Source organism: Megalopta genalis, chromosome 8 (genome assembly GCF_051020955.1).
Source record: "Megalopta genalis isolate 19385.01 chromosome 8, iyMegGena1_principal, whole genome shotgun sequence".
NCBI lineage: Eukaryota > Metazoa > Arthropoda > Insecta > Hymenoptera > Halictidae > Megalopta > Megalopta genalis.
The window spans coordinates 16,028,853-16,052,810 of NC_135020.1; the positions used below are offsets into that span (position 1 = coordinate 16,028,853).

Below are 23,958 nucleotides of genomic sequence, written 5' to 3' on the forward strand. Positions count from 1 at the left end.
GTTCGGCAAGCGGGGGTGGTTCTGCCCCAGGAAACTCGGGCCGTCCCTTCCAACAGATATTGATCCCACGTCGGCCTATCGCCGCTAATTGTCAACAGGCCGATCGACCGGGTTTCTCTGTGCACGCGAGAAACGCATCCTCTCCCCAATTTCATGATTACGGTATCTCATCAGGCGTCCCGCGGCATCTCGCCCTCTTGTTTCGCGCAACCTTCGTTCTCAGAGAGCGTTAAAAAAAAAAGTTCGACGCGTTACGCAACCAACCAGCAACCTTCGGGGTCCCTACGCAAACACTGCATTATTCATAACAATAGAAAGACGCTGCGAGAAAGAGACAGAGAGAGAGAGAGAGAGAGAGAGAGACGCTTCGCGACCGAGAAAACGTTTCGCTATTTTTTCGCCGCCACGAAGCCAGAAGCTGGGAACTGAAACGATCGAAACAGATCCCTCCCAGGGGAACGACAAAATATACGCGCAATTGGTCCGGTAGGAAGCGTGTGGGACTCAGCAGGAAAAGGGGATGAGAGAAAGAGAGATGTACAGTGTCGGCCGAAAGTTTCCCCCTAGCTGGAAACTCGGTTTGTTATCGAAAAAAAAGATTTTTTAGACTTTTACCAGTCTTCCAGGGCTCGAATATGAGCGTAAACTTATAAATATAAGTTATTTAATAAACTTTTAACTTCTGAAATAATTCGTTTTCCGTTTTAAGTGAACTTTTACATTGGCACTTTGATTCTGTTGTAGAAGCACAATTTCAACATTTATTTCGTATTTGAATGATGAAAATTCTAAAGTAATATTAATTTCTTAACAGATATTTTCAAGAGTAAAATGTAAAAGTTTGTGCTATTTTTCAATTTAAGGAACTGGAAACGGAATAAGTATAAATAGATAATTAAGTCGTGAGTAGAGCTGTTAGTAATAATAGCTTTAATGAGAATTAAATTGCAGAATCAATAAACATGATGCAATACTTGTACTGCAATAATTGGAAAATGTAAATCTTTAAGTTGTCGTAGCGGAGGCGGTAATAAACAGTAATCGTCTATTCGATTGATCGGACTTAATAAAAGAAGAAATAGATTTTTATTTCATTTCTGTTCCTGATCGTTCAGGTGGAAAGTTTTTATTTTGAAAAATCCGCGGTCTAGTAATAAATCTAATCTACACATAAACATTGCTAGTAATTTTAAGACTCGGTAGGATTTAATAGTAATTTTTACGAACCGCTTCGTTTCTTCTCGTAAAAAAACGAGACGAAATTGATCGCTTCGCACCCATGAACGTGTTATGTCGCGACACCGACACTGTACGTACAAGATAGCGGACGAGATATCTCGCGACGTGATGCCGCTTACGTTACGCGATGCCACGGACGTGTTATGCCGCGACACACCGTTCGCGCGGTGCCTCAGGCGAGTAAACACGCGCTTCTGTTTTTGCTCCCCAATTAAAGCATGTTTAGTCGTCTATGATGGACAAAAAAGGATACAGTAATTTCTCCCCAATTCGCGCTCAGATTGCGCACAAAAATGGACAATACGGAAAGAGAAGATACGATTATTCGAGACCTCGTGGCTCGTTTTTACAGTTCTTGACAATCGGTAACGATAAAAACGAGTCGCAAGGCTCGAGTAATCGTATCTCCTCTTTCCAAATTGTCCATTTTTGTGTGCAATCTAAGCGCGAATTGGGGAGAAATTACTGTTTTTTTTTTGCCGTGTTATGCCGCGACGCAACACCGTTCACGCGGTGCCTCAGGCGAGTAAACACGCGCTTCTGTTTTTGCTCCCCAATTAAAGCATGTTTAGTCGTCTATGATGGACAAAAAAGAATACAGTAATTTCTCCCCAATTCGCGCTCAGATTGCGCACAAAAATGGACAATACGGAAAGAGAAGATACAATTATTCGAGACCTCGTGGCTCGTTTTTACAGTTCTTGACAATCGGTAACGATAAAAACGAGTCGCAAGGCTCGAGTAATCGTATCTCCTCTTTCCAAATTGTCCATTTTTGTGTGCAATCTGAGCGCGAATTAGGGAGAAATTACTGTATCTCGTCTGCGACCTTGTACGAACAGTGTCGCGACATAACACGTCAGCGAGAGCGAAGCAGTTAATGAATATATTTCGATCGGGAGCCATAATTAGACTATAATGTGCTTGAAAATGGCGGACAACAACGAGTCGAATCGGACCCGGGCATTACCAAGAACCTCCACTTTCTCCGAGTGAAATCGTACAATGCTGCAGAAAGAGGGAAAAGCTGGAAACTTTCTGCTACCTGTGTATGTGGTACGACTGAACGAACGAGACGCTTGCCAGGGGGTGGAAGAGAGAGAGAGAGAGAGAAGGAGAGAGAGAAGGAGAAAGAGGGTGGCGGAGGGTGACGGGAAGAGTGTCACGGACCTCTTTATGTGGGGCACGAGTTCTCCTTGGTTGACTGCCGTCTTGGAAAGGGTCGGTGGTTCCTGCGCGTGTTCCAGCACCCTGCTCTGGACCAGCGGGATGAAATTACTGGGGGTGAGGGGGTTGCAAACGGCAGACGAGAAACGGCGGCTGGTTGGTTTATTTGTTTCCCGATAGAGTATAGAGGATCGCAGCTGGATGTCACTGCCGCCTTAATGGCTCTTCTTCTTTTCATCACGGCGCTACCGCCATATTGTCGCTCAAGATGTTTCTCGACACCCACTTTCACGAATCTCCGCAACTTTTTACCCGGCAAAATTCGACGACTCATTCTTTTTTAACGGTGTACAGTCCTCGGTCGTGATACTACTCCGCGTCTTCGAATCGATTCGAATGAATCGACGGTGATAACTCGAGGATGTCTATCGATAGACAATTTTTAGATGATGTGCACAAAGTGGGGAAACATTAATAAATTTGAGATCGTGTAATATTGATTAATTGAGTCTAAGATTGATCTAGAATTAATTATTTAATAAGGAGAGCTTTCTGTGCTCGCGATTTTGGAAATGTTGGAGACGCGTTAAATTTTGTTGGCAGAGACATTTATGGGAAATGATTTACTGTCACTTCTACATATATTGCAGATTGAATGGATATTGTTTCTTCGAATAATGGAGCGCCATTTGTTTCGATTCTCGAGGCAGACTCGATTTTAGACACCTATTTGTGCAATCAACGTATAGAATTCGCAATCTAGGTGACGATAAGAGTTGACGAAAGATCCCCCTCCCACGAAAATACGCGTGAATCACGCGGACCGTATCTTGTTCAAATAGATCAAAACCCACAGATTGCTCAATCGATTTCTATAGAACAAGATTTTTTCTTTTTACAGAACAAGATCATTTTCCATGCATATACATATCGTTCGCAAGATCCCAATCCCACTTATCGATATACGATTATGTGCGCAAAACTGTTTAATATTCTGAAACATCTCTCAAGGAATTAGTCCAATATTTATCAATCACTAAATGAATAACGATTCTACATAAAAATCCGCAAGATCTCAGTTATTATTAATATAAGCATTACTAGAATCTCGAGATTATTAGTACAGCTATTGTCAAATATTAAATTATTCCAAGGATGTTTCAAAATATTAAGCAGTTTTCTGTACATGAAATATTAGCTTTACATGTGAGAAACACTGTGTTAACATGTATCATTGTTGTACAATGTTGTACAATTGATACAAATATACTGTTCTAGAGTTTAACATGTATGACTGCTGTAACTAAATTGTTTCAAGGACGTTTCAAAGCGTTAAGTACACTTCTCTAGCATTAAGCATTAACTTTACATATGAAATATTCTGTTAACATGTATATAATTGCTCTGTACACTGTAATATTTAATATAAATATATTGTTCCAGAGATTAAGATGAAGCCACCGCCCGTTCTGATTTACCGGAGCCTGTCGTTCCAGGATAAACAAATAAATGATAGGATAAAATTGGAGGAGAAGATTCTAGTGAAAATTCACGGGATTCCAGTAGTAAAAGAGGGGCGAGAGGGCCCCCCCCCTCCACGATCGCAACCCCTTGGCCAATCTCCACGACAAATCCGGCTCGTAAACCGTGGACCGGTGCGGTGGTTCGTCAGAAGTATCTTCCGCAAACAGACAATAAAAGGGAGACAGACAAACAATAGATCGTGAAACCGAGCTTCTCCAGGCACAGAATAGGAAACAATAGAACAAGCACTTACCTTGCACGGTCGTTGCCCGAAAGATTCTCTACGTCTCAACCCTATAAAAAAGATAAAAAAATCGCTATCCTAGCTCTTCATTCACTGTACTTCCTCTAGCATTCTACAAGGTTCTTCAAAAATTAGAATATAATTCCGAATAAAGTGTTTCGAATGAGATCAAATAAGTCCCCAGCACAGGATTGAGTAAATTAGAAAACGTACCAGTGAGATTGCTACAGTTTTAACACCCCTCTTAACACGTTCACTACCACCATTTGTCTTGCTGTTCATCCGATCGTTGAACTCGTTTGTTTGCCAAAATAATCGATTAAATACAACGTGTATCTATTAACTCCTCAAGTCTTTTGACTCCTTAAGTTACAAAAAGAATTATAACGATATTTACACAGTCTCTTGCCTTGTTTCTATCTAAAATTCTGTCGTTATAGTTATAATGAAAAAATATAATATATATATAATATATATAATATATATAATATATAAACTGGAAAATAAACGATATTAAAAAGGAATTTAATTAGTTGTAATCATTGTAACTTAAAAAAGGATATTCTCCAATTTTCACATTTAATATCATCATTACTTTATTAATCTGTACTGTTACAAATGAAATAGTATATCCACATCGATGTAAATATATTAAATAAAAACAAAAACACTTCAGTCTTATTTCGCGACAACTCCTCGCATAGCGTTTCGCTAAACTAAAATTGTCTGCACGCGCAAGTTTTCTTTGAAAGTCAATCGTAAAGCAAGGGGTTAAGAAATGTTCAGTTAATTTAGCAAAGCAAGTTGTACACTATTAGGATATCATGTTACGCATTAGGATTTTAATTAGCAACGTGCAATCAAATGAATTTGCCTAGTTTTATGTACACTTGTGTAGCGAACGTGTTAACACTTATCGCGCGAAACCTTGACCATCAATCGCGTCGACTTATAAAATGTTCGTGTTAGAGACAAAGATGTGGGAAGAGAATTTTGAATAATGCATAATACGTGCGATGCGGGTACACTGACTTTTCTAGCATTCGCACGTGTTTCTACAGCGATGTCCAGGAATTTTCTGCACGCGATCTCGACTCAAGCTGTTTGCGAATAGGAAAACGTGAGCGTCGAACTATGCATGTTTAAGTGCTAGTATCACATTAGCGCCAAACATTGCACATTCGCCGCGAATCCTATTCGACGAATTCCGCCCTTATGTAATTTGTTCGCCTTGGAGTTCCCGCAAAAATCGATCTACAGCGCTCGATTTTACTGTAATGACGGTAGGACACCTTGATCTCAGATAAGATTCTGCTTTCTTTTGGAAACGTGCAGATTATCTGCACTATGCTTTTGAAAGGCCTTGCGTGGAGTGTGTGCGATCATCCGTGGAGCCTATAGCGAGAAGAAGCATGCAAGAGAAGCGGATTGGAAGACACTTCCGACCGAAATCATGCAGTTTGACACACTGTGGTCTCGAAAGCGGTTCTTTTGTGGTGAAATTCGATCGTTCGAGTGGACTTGTAAGGTAAATCGCTTTTTCGCGTATGAAATGTCGAGAAGTCGATTTTTTAACTATAACGTTGCTTAGAAAAAATCTGAAAAAAATGTACGCAGTGAAAAAATTGTACCCACTCGCATCTTTTTTACGAGAATCCCTTTTTTAAGCGGCAAATTACAACATTTACGCGGTATTTTTTATACGCGATCTGAATTTACGCAGCTAGTAAATCTTTGTAAAGCTCTTGAATTTGCCAAAAAAATTGAAAGGTGCCATTGTAGACATAAAATTTTTGTCGCGATTGTAATCTACACAGTTTTGAAGATCGAAGTCTCCTCTTTACAGTCACGTAGAAGAATCTGATCTGCGATTTTTTTTCTCCGCGTTTTATCGCAATCTAAATAAACATTGTGCAACTGGCACTTAACGATTCTCCAATGCCGATCGCCAATGTATCCACGCCTAGAATATTCCTTCAAAAAATAGGAAAAAATTCCTTAACGTACGTTTTGATATCTTCTGTGCGCCAGATTTTTTTCAAAATTTTTCCTCGCAACCGTTCAGGAAGAAAAACGAGCCAAAAACCAACAATCCTTCAAATCATTTCACGCCTACAACGTGAGGCAGAAATAAAAATGAAATGTAAGATTTATTAATTAAAAATCACGATTAAGGGCCAGGAAAGATCGCTTTCGTAATCACAATGCCGTCGACAATGAACTTTTTCAGATCCTACCTTAGGATGTAGTTGACGCAGACGACGGACAGCGGTTTCTGCTGTTTCGAACAATGAATGAGCGTGGCCTGCGTGACCACCCACGCGTATCCTCCTCGTTTGCCCAGGAATCTGTAGGCCACGGTCTCGCACTGGCCCTTGCTGAACACTGCAACAATTAGAAAGAAGGTATGCTATCAGTGAGAGGTCCTGCGAGTTCTCTATACGTTATGCGACTGATGACTGTACACGCTTGAACTGCAAACGGTGCGCAGAATTGCGCGCGCGACGCGTCCTGGCTGACGAAATTCGCTCGGGAGCGTTACCAATCGTTCTAGAAACTATTACTTTACGTTACAACGCTTTTAATCATTCTCGGGCAAGATTTCATCTTTTCGAAGGAATTGCACAATACTAAGGATGAATATGAAATTGTGGTGCATTTTAGTGTAAGGTCGTTTGGAATGCATTGCAGTGCATTTTTTTAAATTAAGATCATGCTCTTTGCATTAATTGATCAGCTAGGATGCGTTTTAATATTGGATATTTTCTAACGAATTTTAGTGTCAAGTAGTTTAGACTGCATGTTGTATGTTTTATAATGCGTTTTAGTGTTGGGTGGTTTGAATGGATTGTAATGCATTTCTTCTTGAATAAATATCATGCTTATTCTCAGGTAAAATGCAGTTGAATGTTGGATATTTTATAATGAATTTTAGTATCAAGCGGTTTAAGATGCATGTTAATGCATGTTAATGCATGTTAATGCTCCATAATGCTTCTTAGTGACATGTAGTGCCATCCTAAATACATCGCAGTGCATATCTTTGGTCAGAAACGTTTTGATATTTCCTCTCAGATGAAATTTTTAAAATGCCACTGGTATTTTATCCAAATAAACTACACATGTATAAGAAACTCTGTGTAAATGAATCTGATGTTTTTCACAGTTTAACCCGTTTCATGTGAATTCAAATTTTGATAATGTGAGGCAATGTAATCAAATACGAAAAATAGGAATCTCGCCATACTCTTGCGTGGCCAATTAAAACCTATAAATAAGTTTAAAGCTGTAATAATAATTGATAATTAAATTGCCTTAGGAAGCGAATTGCGGAACAAGATAGTACATCGTGTTACTGAAAACAATCCCTTAATACGTAAATAAGGTCGTTGTCCTTAATGAACAATTTGTCAAGAAATCCTCACTAATCCGTCTTTAACTTTCACCAGATTGCAGTTGAATAACGTGATCGTAGAAAAATAAATTATTAATACATAAATCGAAGTAGAGAAGGGCAGAATTTCCAATAACTTTACAAACATTTAACAAACGAACGAATCAAAATTATTAACAAAATAACTAATCGTCCAGGTATTTAATTGTTCACACAAAGGTCAATTTTAAGAAGTCGAATAGAATGTTCTTAATTTAAAGAAGTCTCGGGTAACGTTTCTGTTGGCTTTAAGAAATTTAGAAGAATGTTCTTGTTGATTTTAAGAAATTTAGGAGAATACACCAGTGTTCTTGACTTTTTCTCAAGCTTTCACAGCTATTACACTTCACGCACTGAGTTTCGCCACGAATGCATAAAATAATCCTCGGTCTATCGATCATGCTCCCACCCAGAAGGCTTTCAACGAGCTAGCCGCGGTAAATCCAACGACTTATAGCCGATGATTTATCGGCCGTCCTATTTACAAACGACAATTTGCCGGCAAAGTATCGGTGTTCCCGAGAAAACTGGTTCTTTCGGTGCTCGGTAGCGTTCGCGGATCCGCTTATCGAGACTCCTACACCTTCCGCAAGCCTCTTCCCCGAAGGCTCCGACATTATCTTGCGAAAGAGGGGAAAGGGAGCACGGTATATCGCCTGGTCCCTTCGCGTAAAACGACCAAGGAAGGCAGGATTAAACCCTTGGACCCACCCGGAATACGCTGATGCAGGATATCTTGGGATTGCGAAGGGATGTCCACTGATGTCGAGGACGTTATGGTCAAGGGATCGATGAGATCATGCTTCTCTTGGACAGAGTTGGGCAGAAAGTACCCTAATCTATGATTAACGATGATGGATAACGTGATATCGTGTTCATAATTAATGATTACGATCACTAAGTAATCTAGTAATCATGATTAATGAATAACTTAAGTAATCAAAGCGAATGTAATCGGTACTCGTGATCAATACAGTACTCATTAATCATGTACATTTTTTTTTACGGTAGTTACTAATAATTCTGAATTGGTAGACTTGAATTGTACTACACGTGATTATTTGACAGATAAAGAAAAGTATCTGCAGAAGGATTCTGATAAACGTTCAAAGGTAGAAACGACTCGATAAGAACGTATCATATTGAGAAATGTTTCAAATTCAGCACTCGCAGCGCGACAAGCTCAGGGAATGTATCATTAAAATCATAAAAAAGAAACTTAAAACAACTAGTACTACTTTAGAAGCTAGCATTAAATGAAAAACAGACAGGCACTATTGAATTTCACAGAAGCAGAGATACAATGTAGAAAAAACGAAGAAACATATTTTCCGAAGAAAAACGTACGTTATAAGTCACTGAATATCTTCTTTGAATTTAACGTCTACGTCTGTCTTCCTTCTTTCAATAATCGTAATAAATTGAAAATAATGCAATAATATCCTTGAATCCTTCTAATGACGTTTCAGTTTTGTATTTAACATACTCGTTTTCTTTTTTTTTTGAAAAAAAATTTTGCATAAAATCTGCAGTTTAGTCGTGAAATAAAAATTCAATGAAAAAAATGGTTACGTGATAGTTACATGTTTAAGTGCACTGCCTTTGGCGTTCTCATAACTCGAAACATCATGTACAATTTACGCAAATGGAACAGCATTCCGTAAAAAAAGATGCTCGAACCATTTTTCACTTGCATAACGATCCGCGGCTCGATAATTACATCTTAACAATCGTAAAGTGTCTGTACAGGAATTTCTGGAACAAGAGGAAACTACAGTGAACAATAAAAATAGCAATTGAAAATTGTATCCGGTAGCCGGCGAGAAGAAAAAAGAAGTTTATGGCTCATCTCGTCGTAGCGGGTTAACGTACGGTGACTCGAGCCACCAATTAAATCACGGGCTCGTAAAAGACCGGCTCTCTCCTCGAATCCTGATAAGAGATTACCGTCCTTGAAATCCTTCCCTCCAACTGTGTCGTTCACCCAACGACCCACGCTCGCCCGACCAACGAATCGTCCCACCCAACACGCCCACTTTTTTCATTTTTCTCCTTCATTCTCTCTTTTCCTTCCTTCTCCCCAACCCATCGGCGCGTGTATCGATCCTGCGACTTTCTTCTTCCGCATTAGATGCATAACTTTACCCGGAGGAGGGAGAGATCAATGGTCGGCGACACGTGTGCAACTGTAGCTGTTGTTATTTCGTAACTCGGTGACTGTATTCGCACTCGATCGTGCGTGGGCGTGGAAATGGGGTTCTATCAATCCTTGAACAATATTATGCTCCCATATTTTGTGGGTACAGTAATGTCTCTCTAATTGACGCGCAGATTGTCCACAAAAATGGACAATTTGGGAAGAGGAGATACGATTAATTTGCGTCTTGCGCCTCGTTGTTATGATTACCGATTCTCAACAACTATAAAAAGGAGGCGCAAGGCTCGAATAATCGCATCTCCTCTTCCCAAATTGTCCATTTTTGTGGACAATCTGCGCGTCAGTTAGGGAGACATTACTGTAACTGCCGGCATTCTTTGGAGATCTTTTTCCTCTAACTCGTCCTAGCAACATAATTTGAAGCAGTCAAATAATTTGCCAAAAATAAAACTCAAATGTTCTGGTTTGATTGGTCTGCCTAAAAGTTCTGTCCAGTTTTCAACTGTTACGCGAACCGATCGTACATCACGCGACCAACGAACGGAGAGTGGGCCGCGAGAATGACCGCGTTTATTCAAATCAGAGTCAATTGGCTCTATACTCACGTGACTTGAAAGATTTGTCCAGGGCCAGATTGTCGAGGGCGTGATAGAATTCGAAGACCGACTGTCCCATCAGCTCTTCGCTGTTCCAGCCCAGATACTCTGCCAACCTATCAAATCAAACCAGACGATTACTTTGATGATCAATTGCCGGGATACTTGATTATAAGAGGTGAGAAAACTAGGACGTTTAGATGCGAAATATTTAATAATGATATGTTAAAGCATCTGTTAGGGGATTGTTATAGTCAAGAAGAAGGAAATCGTATTTTAGAGAAATTAACTGTAACATAGATTTTTCACAACTAGACTACAGATCTCATAAAACAAAAATTGTTTGCTTAAATTGGAAGAAACTGATGTTAATTAAAAGTTCCTTTTTCTTCCCTTAATTATTTTAATTACCTGAAACTATAATGTACTGTGGTTTTCAAATTCTTTCACAATTTATTTGTCTATTCCCAACTGTTCCAGAAATTTAATTCTAGCTCGAGTCTACATCATGGGATCTAGTCTCAATTTTCAAGATTAGAGAGATATCCTAATTAGGAGATTTCATAGCATTGATTTGGCAAGACTTGAAGAAAATCCAGTTCTCTTTGAATTACTCACTTCTCGTCAGCATAGGTGAACTTCATGCTAAGACTATGCTTCGACAAGAAAGTATGACGTCCCAGAGGTATCTCTATGTTGCTGGGATGCGGTATGGGACATCCGACCAGCACCAAAGAGGCGCCAGTACTTTTTACGACTCCGTCCTCCTCGGTGGTTCGATCCTTGTCATCGGTATCCAAGGTGCGCGGTGCCGGCTCGCGGATGTACGTCAACCTGCCGGTGCAGTGGATCACCTGGCACAACGGAACACATTGCATAATCGACTCGCTGCTCAAACATGCACTCCTTTTTGCTCGGTCGACGTCGCGACCGGTTCCGTTCGCATCGGGAAGAAATTCTTTTGAACCGTCAAACTTCAGTTTGAATTCTTTCACAATACAAACAAGTTTGAAACTGTTTGCATGTACTTTATCTTGAAAGTATAGATCGGTAGAAAGTTTTACAGACAAATGTTACTTCTGCAAGGGTACACTGTTTCCATGGACTACAGAATGTAACAGTGTAAGCTTTTCGAGAGTTCTATAAAAATTTGATGAGATACTCTCAAATATGTAGTTCGAGGCTGCGAAGTTCAATTGCTCAAGAGATGTCAGAAGAATGTGGTATTTGTAATTATTTCGCAATGCAATAGCGAATGTGTGAATAAAATTTTGCTGAATTCTGAAGACTCCAATGTAATACTGCAAGATTAATTAAATTTTGTTCATAAACGAAAATATTTTAACTGAGCTAATTAAAATTCCAGAAATGAAGCAACTCTTGAAACTTTGAGCCCTAAACTAACTTCTGAGACTGTTGAAGACAAAAGCAAAAATATTTATGTTCACATTAGCAAATCAGATGGTGTGTATACTTGGATCATTCAATGATCTCTAAAACTTGATCCAAATAGGAGTGTAACGGTTCAAGAAAATTTTCTATGGGAAAGTCTGCAGGGCCAACCTTGTAGGAGGCACTCTTCAAGTTGACCTTCCTGCCCTTGCTGGTCAGGGTACACTTCAGCCGCAGAAAGAAGCTGCAGCAGCGCTTTTCATTGCTCTCACTGGGCTTTGAAGAAAGACATTCACGGAGCTCGTCGTGGTCACACGGATGACTATACTCGTACACACTTTGGCCCATCATGTCCATCTGCAATCAGAAAACCCAAAGATCTATCAAACCGTTCTATTTCCATATCAGTATATTAAATAAGCAGTGAAACTTTTATGTACATATTATCCTTCAATAAGAAATTCTACAAATATAGATAAACGACTAAACAAAACTTTATATCTACATATATCTGCATACCTTGCTAGCATAAATCAAACTTGCTCTAATCTTAGGAAAATATTTGAGGATTCACAGATTTTAGGTACAGGCTCTGTTGTGATTTTGAAATTGATCTTCGAGCCACCAATAAAATCAATTTTTTGGCAAAACGAACCTGAGTCACGCCGAGGTAATCGCTGACGTTTTCCGATAGGTAGATCATGTTGCCGTCATTGGACAGCACCAACATGAAGCCGTTCAGGGCCTCGGAGAACATCTTGTCCATCTGGGTCGATGTCTCGGACTTGGCCAGCGGCGGTGGCACTGGAAACAGTTCAACAAAGATCTAACAACTGCTAGAATTTATTACAAAACTGGATTGCGTGCTACTACATGGAGAGATCATGGTCTCGCTTTATTTAAAAAGCCATAGTAGTAACCCGCAATCCATTGAAAGAATGACCATTAACAGGAATTAGAAACCTTCAAGTAAAAACTTACTGGTCTCGACTACAGAGCGCACTTTCAAGTAGGCGATGGCAAGCCTCATCACGCTGGCCTTATCCAAGTGAGCGGCCTGGTCAGTTGGAATCGGAAGTGCTGTCGCCAATTCCGTGAATATGTCTGTCTCTTTGCTGCGACGATATCTTGCAGCATCCCGAGACTTTTCCTTCCTCTTCTCATTACTCCTGCAACAGAAATCAATCAGATACTTCATTAGTATATATATATACTCTAACGTAATACAATAAAATACAATTTCAATCCAATTTTATTAAGCTGGTCATAGGTACCGATTTGTACTAACTTACACAATCTTATGTTCCCAAAGATCTTCATGCAGATCAATTGCAAAGAGCAGGAATCAAATAGAAAGGGCCTAGCCGATTAACACTTTCACAATCGCACGTTATTAAGAAAAGTTTTGCAAATGGCTTGCCACTGGTACCACGTGGGAGTCACCGGCAAATAGCGACTGGCCTATCAATGGTACCACGTGAGTGTCACCGGCAAATAACGACTGGTCTACCAATGACACCACATGAGTGTCACCGGAATACAACGACTGGCCTGCCCATGACACCACAGTGGTGTCAGCGGTTGTGAAAGTGTTAAGATGATCAAAATTGCCCTTAGAGGTTTTTTAATGACCTAAGATACCGTTCGATAGCCGACTAAGAAAAACTCATCTGTGCAAAATTTCAACTCTATAACTTGTCGTGAGGGTAGTGAGGGTAGATGTGAGAGTAGTTACAAGGTAACGTGAGGGTAGTTACAGTGTAAATTAGATTACGCGCTTTTTTCCACCCATTTCTCCCCGTCGCAGGCTTTTTAAAATTTTAAAGAAAATATGGCTTATTTTGAACATCAAGCCGCATATTATAGAATTTTTTCAGATTTTTCTGTTGCAAACTGTGGTTATCACAAATGGAGAACCAAAAGAAAATCGGAAAATTGGAGATTTCTCAAAAGCAAAAATAGAGACTTTTTTATATTTGATACCCTGATAAGGTACTATGATAAGGTACTATCACAAGCAGTGCGCTCAATTTTTCTCAGATTTTTCGTCCGATTGTGGAATTATCCAAAAAAAAATGGAAAACGAATTTATCGACGTTTTTGCTGTAAAGAAGAAAATGTTACTACATTGAAACAAGCAATTGAAACAGAAAATGCGATTTAAGAGAGAAAGAAGAAATTTTGATGTGCACATTGCGACGTATACCTAAATATTCATGCATGCTTCAACATCTTCGGTTGGCAGAGTGAGTAAGTTGACCGACTACGAAAACACTTCGCTGGGGTTTGTCTCCCATTGGAGACAGAGATTTTTTCCTACGTCACTTTATTTTTCCAATTTCATATAATATGATTTATTCGCATGACTTTAAATATATTTTTTTAATGTTTTAAAAATATTTTTTTAATATTTGAAAAATATTGACAAGTCGTCTCAATATATTCAAAACGTTTTTTATTTTTTTCAAAATTTTACAAATCCACCAAAGGGGTCAAGTGGGTGGAAAAGCGCGCAATTTAATTTACCCTGTAACTACTCTCACGGACAAGTTACAGGGTCGAAATTTTGCACAGCTGAGTTTTTTTTGCCAGATATCGAACGCTATTTATAATAGTCATTAAAAAAGCCACCAAGTGAAATTTTGATCATCTTAATCGGCTAGACTCTTCTTTATGCAATAATTTTATAGAATTGAAAACAATACTCTGATACTTTTAAACACTATTAATCTTTATGCTGTTCAAAATTTTGTCTATCCATTTTGTTATAGGTTTACAAAATCGACTGTCTATCCATATGCATGACTTTTAATTTAAACTTCACATTTTACAGGAAAGTATTTCCTTTTCTAAACAGTCTGCACACAAAGCTTTTGTTATCGAATTTCAATTGAGCTTGACTTATAAAAAAAGAGCAAGACTGAATTTATTTAGATTCCCTACCATTTTACGTGTATAGCAAAGGATCTACCAAAGATTTTGCTAGAATTTGAATGGATCTTGATTTACAAAAATGGCAAAATTGAATTTATGTAGATTTCATACAACTTTTATTATGTTCCTGAGTGAAGCAAAGCCTTGAATAATTTCTTATAGAAGCATCTTCACTAAAAAATCAGTCATTAGACCAACAACGATGGCTCCAGCCATAATTTTACCATCTCCACAGTTCTTTATAGCGTTCGCCAATAACATAATCGCAGCCAGGAACATCGTCCTTTGCATGCGAGCAAGCGCAGCCCGCTAGGTCTCGCCGCATATTTCTCCTTTTTTTTCCTGCACTATCGTTACGTAACAATAGTGAACGAGTGATCGCATACACGAACGAATACGTGAACACTGATTACAAGCTAACACGGAAAAACCATGATCACGACGGACCGGTGAGCATTGTCCTGCGGAAAATCGTGAAGTGGCGAGAGAGACGAGTGCAATCTTTCCGCTCGAATATATATTCCAGCGTATTCGGTCGGTGAAACGATCCGAGGAATTTTCGTGGACGCAAATGGATGATCGATATGGATCCACGGTATCGGCTCATAGGTGAGATTCTCATCGGACTCGTCTCGTCACGTCTCGACTATCGCGACCGCTCGTTATCTGCTCTACAAACCGACCTTCGAACGTCGTTATTTTTTTTTTTCCTTTCCTTGAGAAACTCGAGGCGAGGTTTGCTTCGTTGCTACCGCGTCAGATCGATCGAAATCTCGATCACGTTTGGGCGTATTTACGTTTCGATCTGTGTTTGTATAGGCTGGGGAACGTTTCTTCCGTCGCTGATAAGTAGACCGCGAGTACTACGATTGTACGGCGCTTTGATCTCTTGAAACTCATAACGTTAAAGGAAACTGGTGAAAAATGACGTGTAACAGCTTCCCCCTGTGAAACGTGGCGAACAAATTATCGTCGCAGAAAAATTGAACTTCCAAATATCATGCCGCGCGTTTTATAATGTTAAGTAACAACGACACACTCATGATTTATTTGATTTATTTTAATCTTCGATGAAGTATGATGCAACTTCTGATTGGGACAAGCAATTTTTCTTCGAGTCCACAGAAATTGATCCGCGTGTACGCCCGTTATGTAATAACGGATGATTCGACTAAGAATCATCTAATTGTTCATTAAGATTTAAAAATTAATCGTTAGAGCTCGTTGCATCGAGCGCGCCAAATGCAAGAAGATAAAAAGCAGGGATCGTAAAATTGTTGATTCCTATGCGAATTCTTGTTTTCGTAGTTTTTCTAAAAATCAGAATAAATAAATATCTCTAAGAAGATTTCTCCGGGTAAAAACATTACTAATTTCAATGAACATTTTGTCAATTTCGACACGCATAAATGCATGAAGATCCACAGATCTATGCAGATTTATTCCAACTTTTTTCACATTTTATTCGATCTGCTCTACGGGTTGTATCTAAAATCGATTCTCCAGTTTGATGAAGCAATGAAAACCAAAACACGACTGACAAAATGAGAAACAAATGGTATCGATCTATGTGGTCGCGGGATCGATAGCCAAATGCGTAAACCGACTCATTGATCGCGTATTGTAGATCACGGTCGGTCCGAAGAGAAAGCGGAATCGATAGAAACAGGTGTCTCGCTCGAGTAATTGAGAGGAAGAATGCGACGCGCTTTAAATCGCGATCGATATCAACATTCTTCAAGCGGAACGCGAGTTCGCGTTTCCTCGGGTCTGCACGCACGGTTAATGGATTCTTTTGCTAATTGACGTAATCAGAGGTAATTCGAACCTCGTGGCTCCGTGCTATAAATGGTTCAGAGAGGCATCGATAAAATCTATCTCGCCGTAACGATTCTATATCGAAAGCTGATTCGTGTCTTTTACCACTTCGTTCGTGCCTTTCGATGGAAATAACTTCTGCCGTTGATTCGCAACTGTATAACTATACGAAGTTCCTCGGCAAATTCGGTGTCAAAGAATTTCAAAATACAGTCGAACTATGAGAAAACACAAGTTTCTGTATCATTTCAATGTATCGTAGACAAAAGTGATATGAAGTCCTTGTTATTGAATATACATAGATACATATATCGAAAATAATGTTTCCATTCCACGTCTTCGATGACCATGATTCATATCCAAACGCGATATCGGCCAGAATTTCGATCAAACGAACACTGTATTAATTATTTTCTGTGTACTCGACAAAAATCCGCAGCCAGTTTTATCTCTTTCTCTGCAAATTAAACTTTATATCGCGTCAAGTCCAAGGTTAATTGCGGCCAATAGATCGTTGATCGACATAGAAAATTAAATAGGAAGTTTGTTTTTTTTTCTTGAAATTATTTTCATACTCTTTTCTCCATATTGACGATATCAACATTTTGTTTCAGATGATGCAATCATATGCATTGTGTGCATAACAAAAAATACGCTCATTTTCGTTTTCTCTCGGTAGAGAAATATTTATTATAATAAATATTAATTATATAAATTAAATTATAAATAATAATATAATATTAATTATATAAATTAAATTATAAATAATAATATAATATTAATTATATAAATTATTATTATATAAATAAAAATTATAATAAATATTTACTATATTTATACGTTCGAGAAAAAACTGTGCAAAAGTATAACGTGCAAAAAAGGACACCGTGTACATAGATAGATAAATAGGGGATTGATTCCATATTCTTAAAACCTGTAAAAAAATAGCTTAAATAAAAGCTATTCAATATTATAAAGTCACTCAAATTTTTCAATTTGAATGCTTCAATTCGATCTGAAAATTGAAATCAAGTAACCATTTCAACCGTGTTAAATCGAACGAAATCGTACAAAAGGGAAATTGAATTAATTTCTCTAGAGCGTGTTAAAAAGACCGTGTAAAAACAAAATTGGATGTATCCGGATAAATTGTTCATTTTTCCTATTATTCACGTCTCCGATACATAATTTAATTCTGCGAAAAAAAATATCATTAATCCTTTGCGCTCAAAGCCAAAATAACGCAAAATTTAAAATAGCTTTTCTGACGCCACGGTATTTCCATCTTATACAACCTAGTGCATTTTACACGTATTAAATTGAATTTTGTGACTCGTGCAACAGTTGCGCCTTTAACAGTTCTTTAAATACGAACAAATTTGATTAACAAAATTACTTTGAAACGTGACGTAACGATTTTTAACGGCGCCTCGGTGTCGCCACTCGAGTGCAAAACGTTAACATTTGAGAAAATCCGCGAAGGTTTAATATTGAAACAATCTTCAAGAATTCTGTCGTAATCCTACCACCCTAGAAATCTTATACAAGGGTCAAACTATCCATCAAACCAGACACCACGTCTCACCGTGTACGAAACAGCTCGAATATGGGCGCGCCTACGCAAGCAGCGTTTCAACACTTACAAATAATCCTCCAGCAGCTGTTCATCCTCGTTGCACCCATACTGCCAGCAATCGTTCCTGAAGTCCTCGTAAGCACACGGTGGCAGCAGGTCTGTCGCATAAGGAGAATAGCTTGTCCCAAAAATGGGACACCGATCGCTGGCGGGGCACTGCAGCCACTGTTCCTCGGAGCAAAACCCGAAGCTCTGCGGGCAACCGTTGCAGAAGCTCTCGTCGGCCCAACTTCCTCCGTATCCGGCATACATCCTGCAGTCCCTGATCGATCCTCCGAACGCCGAGAGTCCTTTATCCGGCAGAGGAGCCGGGTATTGCGGATACTTCGCCTTGACTCGCCTATAATTAGCAGCGCTGGCACCAAACCTCTGCGGGAGGCAGTTTGCCTGCTGCTTATCTGGCTCGAAGCAGAGAGCCAGGTCTTCGACGTCTATCGGGCAGCTCCTGGGAGCACTGGAACCATTGTTCACCGAGCAACCCGAGAATTGGCTGCAGAAAGATGGTAGTTCCTCGATGCAGGCCGCGGACCCCGTGCAAGGCTGGGAGACGTCGTAGAGGGCCATTTCTGGAGTCATTTTTGGGAGCATTTCTGGGAGCATTTCTGGAGCTATTTCGATGCTCATGACATTGCCGAGCTTCTGCACGGCCGGCTGGCCATCGAACCGACAGGGTGGCAATGCTATGGGATAGCCGGACTGTCTGAGCAGCAACCAATCAGAGCAACGACCCGACTGGTTCTCCGGCAGCCTATCTAACGGCTGCACACGTGGCACCGTCATCCTCTCCCGGGCCTTCTCCGCTTTCTCCGAGCTTTACTGCGCCGTAAACACCGGGCGGGCGCCTCTTCCCGTTACCCGACGAATAAAACTTCGTCCCGAATTCCCCGTCGACCCTCTTTCTTCTCTTGTTCTTCTTCTTCTTGCCGAGTCTTTTTTTACCCGGGAACGCCGCTGCCGCGTTCTCTTGTCGGTCCTCTTTTTTCCTGGCCTTAGAGCGGAGACGCTAGTTCGACGAAGGCCTCCCCTGGGTTCGTAGCTTCTGAAACTGTGGCTGCCTTTGTCCTCTTCCTTTTTTTTATGGATCACCCCCGACTACCAGTTCGACGAAGGCATGCTCCGGTTCGAGATGTGGCTCGGCGATACCGCAGCCCCGTTTCTCCTCTTTTTCCTGAACTCGAGGACGGCTGCCTCCTAGCTAACAGCTCCGCGAAGACCTGCTTGCTCTTGGCGAGAAACGTAGCTTCTTAGAGTCGGCTGCGGAATTCAGTCCTGAGAAACTGTGAACCAGCGATCCCGATTTCGGAGATCGGCCCGGCGGAAACCGGCTAAGTGGATCGGAGGAGCTTCCAATCTCTTGGACTCGAGGTGCGAACTGTGTCCTGCCACCCCGATTCGTCCGCATGATCGAAAAGAGAAACGTGCCAGTAGTCTCGCGAACAGATCGGTGAAGATCCCGCGGCTACCGTTCGGACGATACTGAGGAGAATAACTTTCTGCCTTACCGTTTCTCGCGCTACCAACACGATTGCTATCTCCGCGTGATAACGATATGACGTATCGGGTGATAGAACGGGGCCGTTTCTCACCTTGGCTCTCTCGCGGGCAATTGGCAAGAGAATCCGAGTACGATCGAACCTGCTCGAGGATATCTTGGACCCTTGGCTGATCGCGAATCCGAGGACGAGGTCTCTGTCCAGGCAATATTCTTTCTCGTGGAAGAGTTAATCTTTCTCGATAGCGACTCTGTCCTCTTCGATAGACTTTCCTTGCGGTACCGCGCAATCTTCTTCCAGCGATCCTTCGACTTGCGAAAGCGCTTTCTGAATCGATCGGTCGAAATTTGCCAACAGCCGTTGCGTCGCATTTCTTGGATCGCGGTCCTCCAACAGTTTTCCACTGTCTCAGGGTCATCGCCATAGGCCCGTGTATTATCAGACTTAATCACCTTGTCGAAGACATCAACCTTGTCGCTTGGATTATCTCAGTTATCTAACCAGACGACTTCGAGATCGAAGAGTTCGAAATGTAAATCCGCGCCAATTAATATGCTCTATCTGGTGTTCCTAAAAAATCTCTCACTTCGGACTTCGCCTCTTCATCTTCTTCGTCACGAGCATTTAGCCAAAATTCTCCTCTGCATATCTCTTCTTCTCGCCGACGACTTAAAACTATTTCGTAGGATTACCAGACTCGATGATCGATGTGTAAGCAACGGAACGAACTTAAACATCTTCAAGTGTCGTGCTATGATGCTCTATCGATCTGCCGATCGCCTATAGTTTTCCATTCAGCCTAAATAAGATACTCCTGTTCACAACGAATTAGTTGAAGGATTTCGGTGTTCTATTTTCCTCCACTTTCAATTTCTCCATCCATACTTCTTCCGTAGATTTAGATTTCATCCATAGATTTTTAGATATTTCTTCCATACTTCTTCCATATTTCTTCCCTGCTCTGAAAAGATTGCGTTTCATTATACGCTTGTCTGGGGTCCTCCTTTCGGTAAATGTACTATCAAACTGCTGTATACTAATTTCTAATATTCTAATTCAACTTCAAATATAATACGCTTCCATTACGCTTATGGTCTCCAACAAATGCAAATTTAGAGACTATGATAGAACGGGCGCAACATAGATTCCTCCCGTTCTTGTGCCCACAAGTTGAAGAACCGAATGCCGTTTGACAATCATTACTATGCTTCGTTTAATATTTTCGCTAAATACTATCAAACTGCTGTATACTGTTCTAATTCAACTTAAACTATAATACGCTTCTATTACGCATATGGTCTCCAACAAATGCAAATTTAGAAACCATGATAGAACGGGCGCAACATAGATTCCTTCCGTTTTTGTGCCCACAAGTTGAAGAAGCGAATGCTGTTCGACAATCATTATTATGCTTCGTTTAATACTTTCGCTAAATACTATCCAACTGCTGTATACTGTTCTAATTCAACTTAAACTATAATACGCTTCCATTACGCACATGGTCTCCAACAAATGCAAATTTAGAAACCATGATAGGAACGGAACGCAACACAGATTCCTCCCGTTCTTGTGCCCACAAGTTGAAGAAGCGAACGCTGTTCGACAATCGTTACTATAGTATACTATATATATAACTACTATAGTTATATTATATATAACTATAGTTACTATAGTTATATACGTTCAAGGAGAACTGGCACAAAACATAAACAGCCGCACACAGGCGACGCGTGATCGGGCCAGGGTCGAATCACAATTTTCGGACCCTTTCACACGAGGCTACTCTGTATGCAAGGGCCCTCGATGAGAGTCCTCTAAAATTCGTGCCTAGGCATCGACGTCCTGCAGCCTCTCAGCTGTAACCGCAGCACCGATCGCATGAACGTTCTGTTTACATTTTCTGCCAGTCCTCGTTGAACGTACTATAAACTGATATTCTCAATGATGTTATCCTTTAACGCTCCGTTGGCTCCGCTATGGAGATATCCGTCATTTGTTCCGTAAATCCGAAGGCTCTGCCGCGGAGCTCAATGTTTTTAGCATGATTACAGTGAAGATGCTATGTTTTTGTCGACGTTGGCAATTGTTATTTGTAGTGAAAACGTGCTTAGCGTGTGTACCATTACGATTAAAACATTTTTTGCCAATTTTTATACTTAGCAACATAAAATGAATAAAATCAAACGCTTTCGCAAGGACGTGTAATCTTTTCCGCTCGAAATAAGACTTCCTTCATCTCGGGCGCTTTGCTCCAAAAATGTGCCGGAGTTGCTGGCAGTGATATTTTTCAGAAAAATGCTGTTCAACTTTATTTTAGAACGTCCGAAGAATATTTACTAATTTTTTATTTAATTTAATTATTAATCGAGCCGATTCCAGTGAAGATTAACGATAAAAAAATTCCGACAAACTCACGCAAAAGATATTTTTGTTTCGATAATTCCGTATCCAAACAGAATTCAACGGACGATTCGCGATGCTAATTTTATAATAAATCGCGTCAAAGAACATGAGAGATATATTTATTTAAGAATTGCGAAGAATATCATTGATAGTAAATTTATCCATTTCGATGAGGATGCATTTGCTGCTTGGAAATTTCGGTCACAATTCACGATGTCGATGCACCGACCTCGCATAATGTTAAGTAGATACCATTGCGATTAAAACATTTTTGCCTATTTTTCTACTTAGCAACATAAAATGAATAAAATCAAACGCTTTCGCAAGGACGTGTAATCTTTCCCGCTCGAAATAAGACTTCCTTCATCTCGGGCGCTTTGCTCCAAAAATGTGCCGGAGTTGCTGGCAGTGATATTTTTCAGAAAAACGCTGTTCAACTTTATTTTAGAACGTCCGAAGAATATTTACTAATTTTTTATTTAATTTAATTATTAATCGAGCCGATTCCAGTGAAGATTAACGATAAAAAAATTCCGACAAACTCGCGCAAAAGATATTTTTGTTTCGATAATTCCGTATCCAAACAGAATTCAACGGACGAATCGCAATGCTAATTTTATAATAAATCGCGTCAAAGAACATGAGAGACATATTTACTTAAGAATTGCGAAGAATATCATTGATAGTAAATTTATCCATTTCGATGAGGATGCATTTGCTGCTTGGAAATTTCGGTCACAATTCACGATGTCGATGCACCGACCTCGCATAATGTTAAGTAGATACCATTGCGATTAAAACATTTTTGCCTATTTTTCTACTTAGCAACATAAAATGAATAAAATCAAACGCTTTCGCAAGGACGTGTAATCTTTCCCGCTCGAAATAAGACTTCCTTCATCTCGGGCGCATTGCTCCAAAAATGTGCCGGAGTTGCTGGTAGGTAGAACTCGAGAAACGCGTGGAGCGCTAAGGGTTAATCTCGGGTCACTGTCCGTTCGCAGAAAGATTGTCGGCCTATGCTTTGCATGTAACATCGTACACGCAGAGGCCCACAAAAGTGTTCTTATACCTTTTAACCCTTTGCAGTCGGAGCCATTTTAACTCGAAATTTAAAATAGTTTCTCTGACCTACAGTGTTTCCGTTTTATACGAAATAGAATTTTGTAGCTCGTGCAACAATTACGCTATTAAGAGTTTCATAAATATAAAGAAAATTTGATAACGTTAACATTATCTTCAAACGTGACATAACAATTTTTAATGGCGCCTTAGAGTCGCCACTCGTCTGCAAAGGGTTAAAACGCAATAACTATTTCAAAACTGAACTAGATGAATTTATCTTTTTTTTAGCTCTAATAGAGGGGCTAGTCTATTAGACAAGTATACACATCAGATCACAATATATTGCCATGTCTTCATGGCTCGTCAAAAACAGCGAACTGGACAATAAAACAAAATTTAACCTTGACAGTTTTTCTACGCAGCTAAACAGGAAAGTGGACCTCCATTCGCGGGGCCCGCTTAGATGAGAATTTTGTGGCACTGTTTGCGGATTGATTGGTGCTCCAGTTCTGATCACTGACTAGTTAATTAGGCCTTCAAGCGTAAGCTATCAGTCGTTTATATTGGCGAACTCTGTCGAACTCTGCGGTCGGAGCACGTTGCGCACGAGCGATCCACCGCGTTGTAGTTCGCGCCCTCTCATTGGCCAGTATTTTTCGTTAATAACTCCTAAACTAAGCCACAGATTGAATTTTCGCTGAGGAAAAAGTTACTTCAAATCACCTCAGCTACCCCCCATTTCCGTATTACGAGACATTTTTGGGACGCCCTGTATAGAGACTTCTTGTAGACTTTGAATATTTCACAGTTCGAATTTCTGATCGAAGAATCAGAGAAAAATCCCTCAGTTTGCTAT

The 23,958-nt window shown here is 40.1% G+C and overlaps 1 protein-coding gene across 3 annotated transcripts in view; it reads right to left on the minus strand.

The window, feature by feature from the left end:
• sima (HIF-1 transcription factor component sima) overlaps positions 1-23,958 on the minus strand; it is an 84,203-nt gene that overhangs the window by 48,350 nt on the left and 11,895 nt on the right. For 2 of the 3 annotated variants that reach the window (XM_033465329.2, XM_033465330.2), the window contains exons 2-7: positions 12,735-12,922; positions 12,409-12,557; positions 11,925-12,110; positions 10,980-11,215; positions 10,371-10,477; positions 6,412-6,559 (exon numbers count right to left, since the gene is read on the minus strand). In XM_033465329.2, coding sequence (XP_033321220.2) covers positions 6,412-6,559; positions 10,371-10,477; positions 10,980-11,215; positions 11,925-12,110; positions 12,409-12,557; positions 12,735-12,922 — 1,014 coding nt within the window. Of the gene's footprint in view, positions 1-6,411; positions 6,560-10,370; positions 10,478-10,979; positions 11,216-11,924; positions 12,111-12,408; positions 12,558-12,734; positions 12,923-18,148; positions 20,596-23,958 lie in introns of all 3 variants that reach the window. The other variant, XM_076524217.1, reaches the window with a different exon arrangement.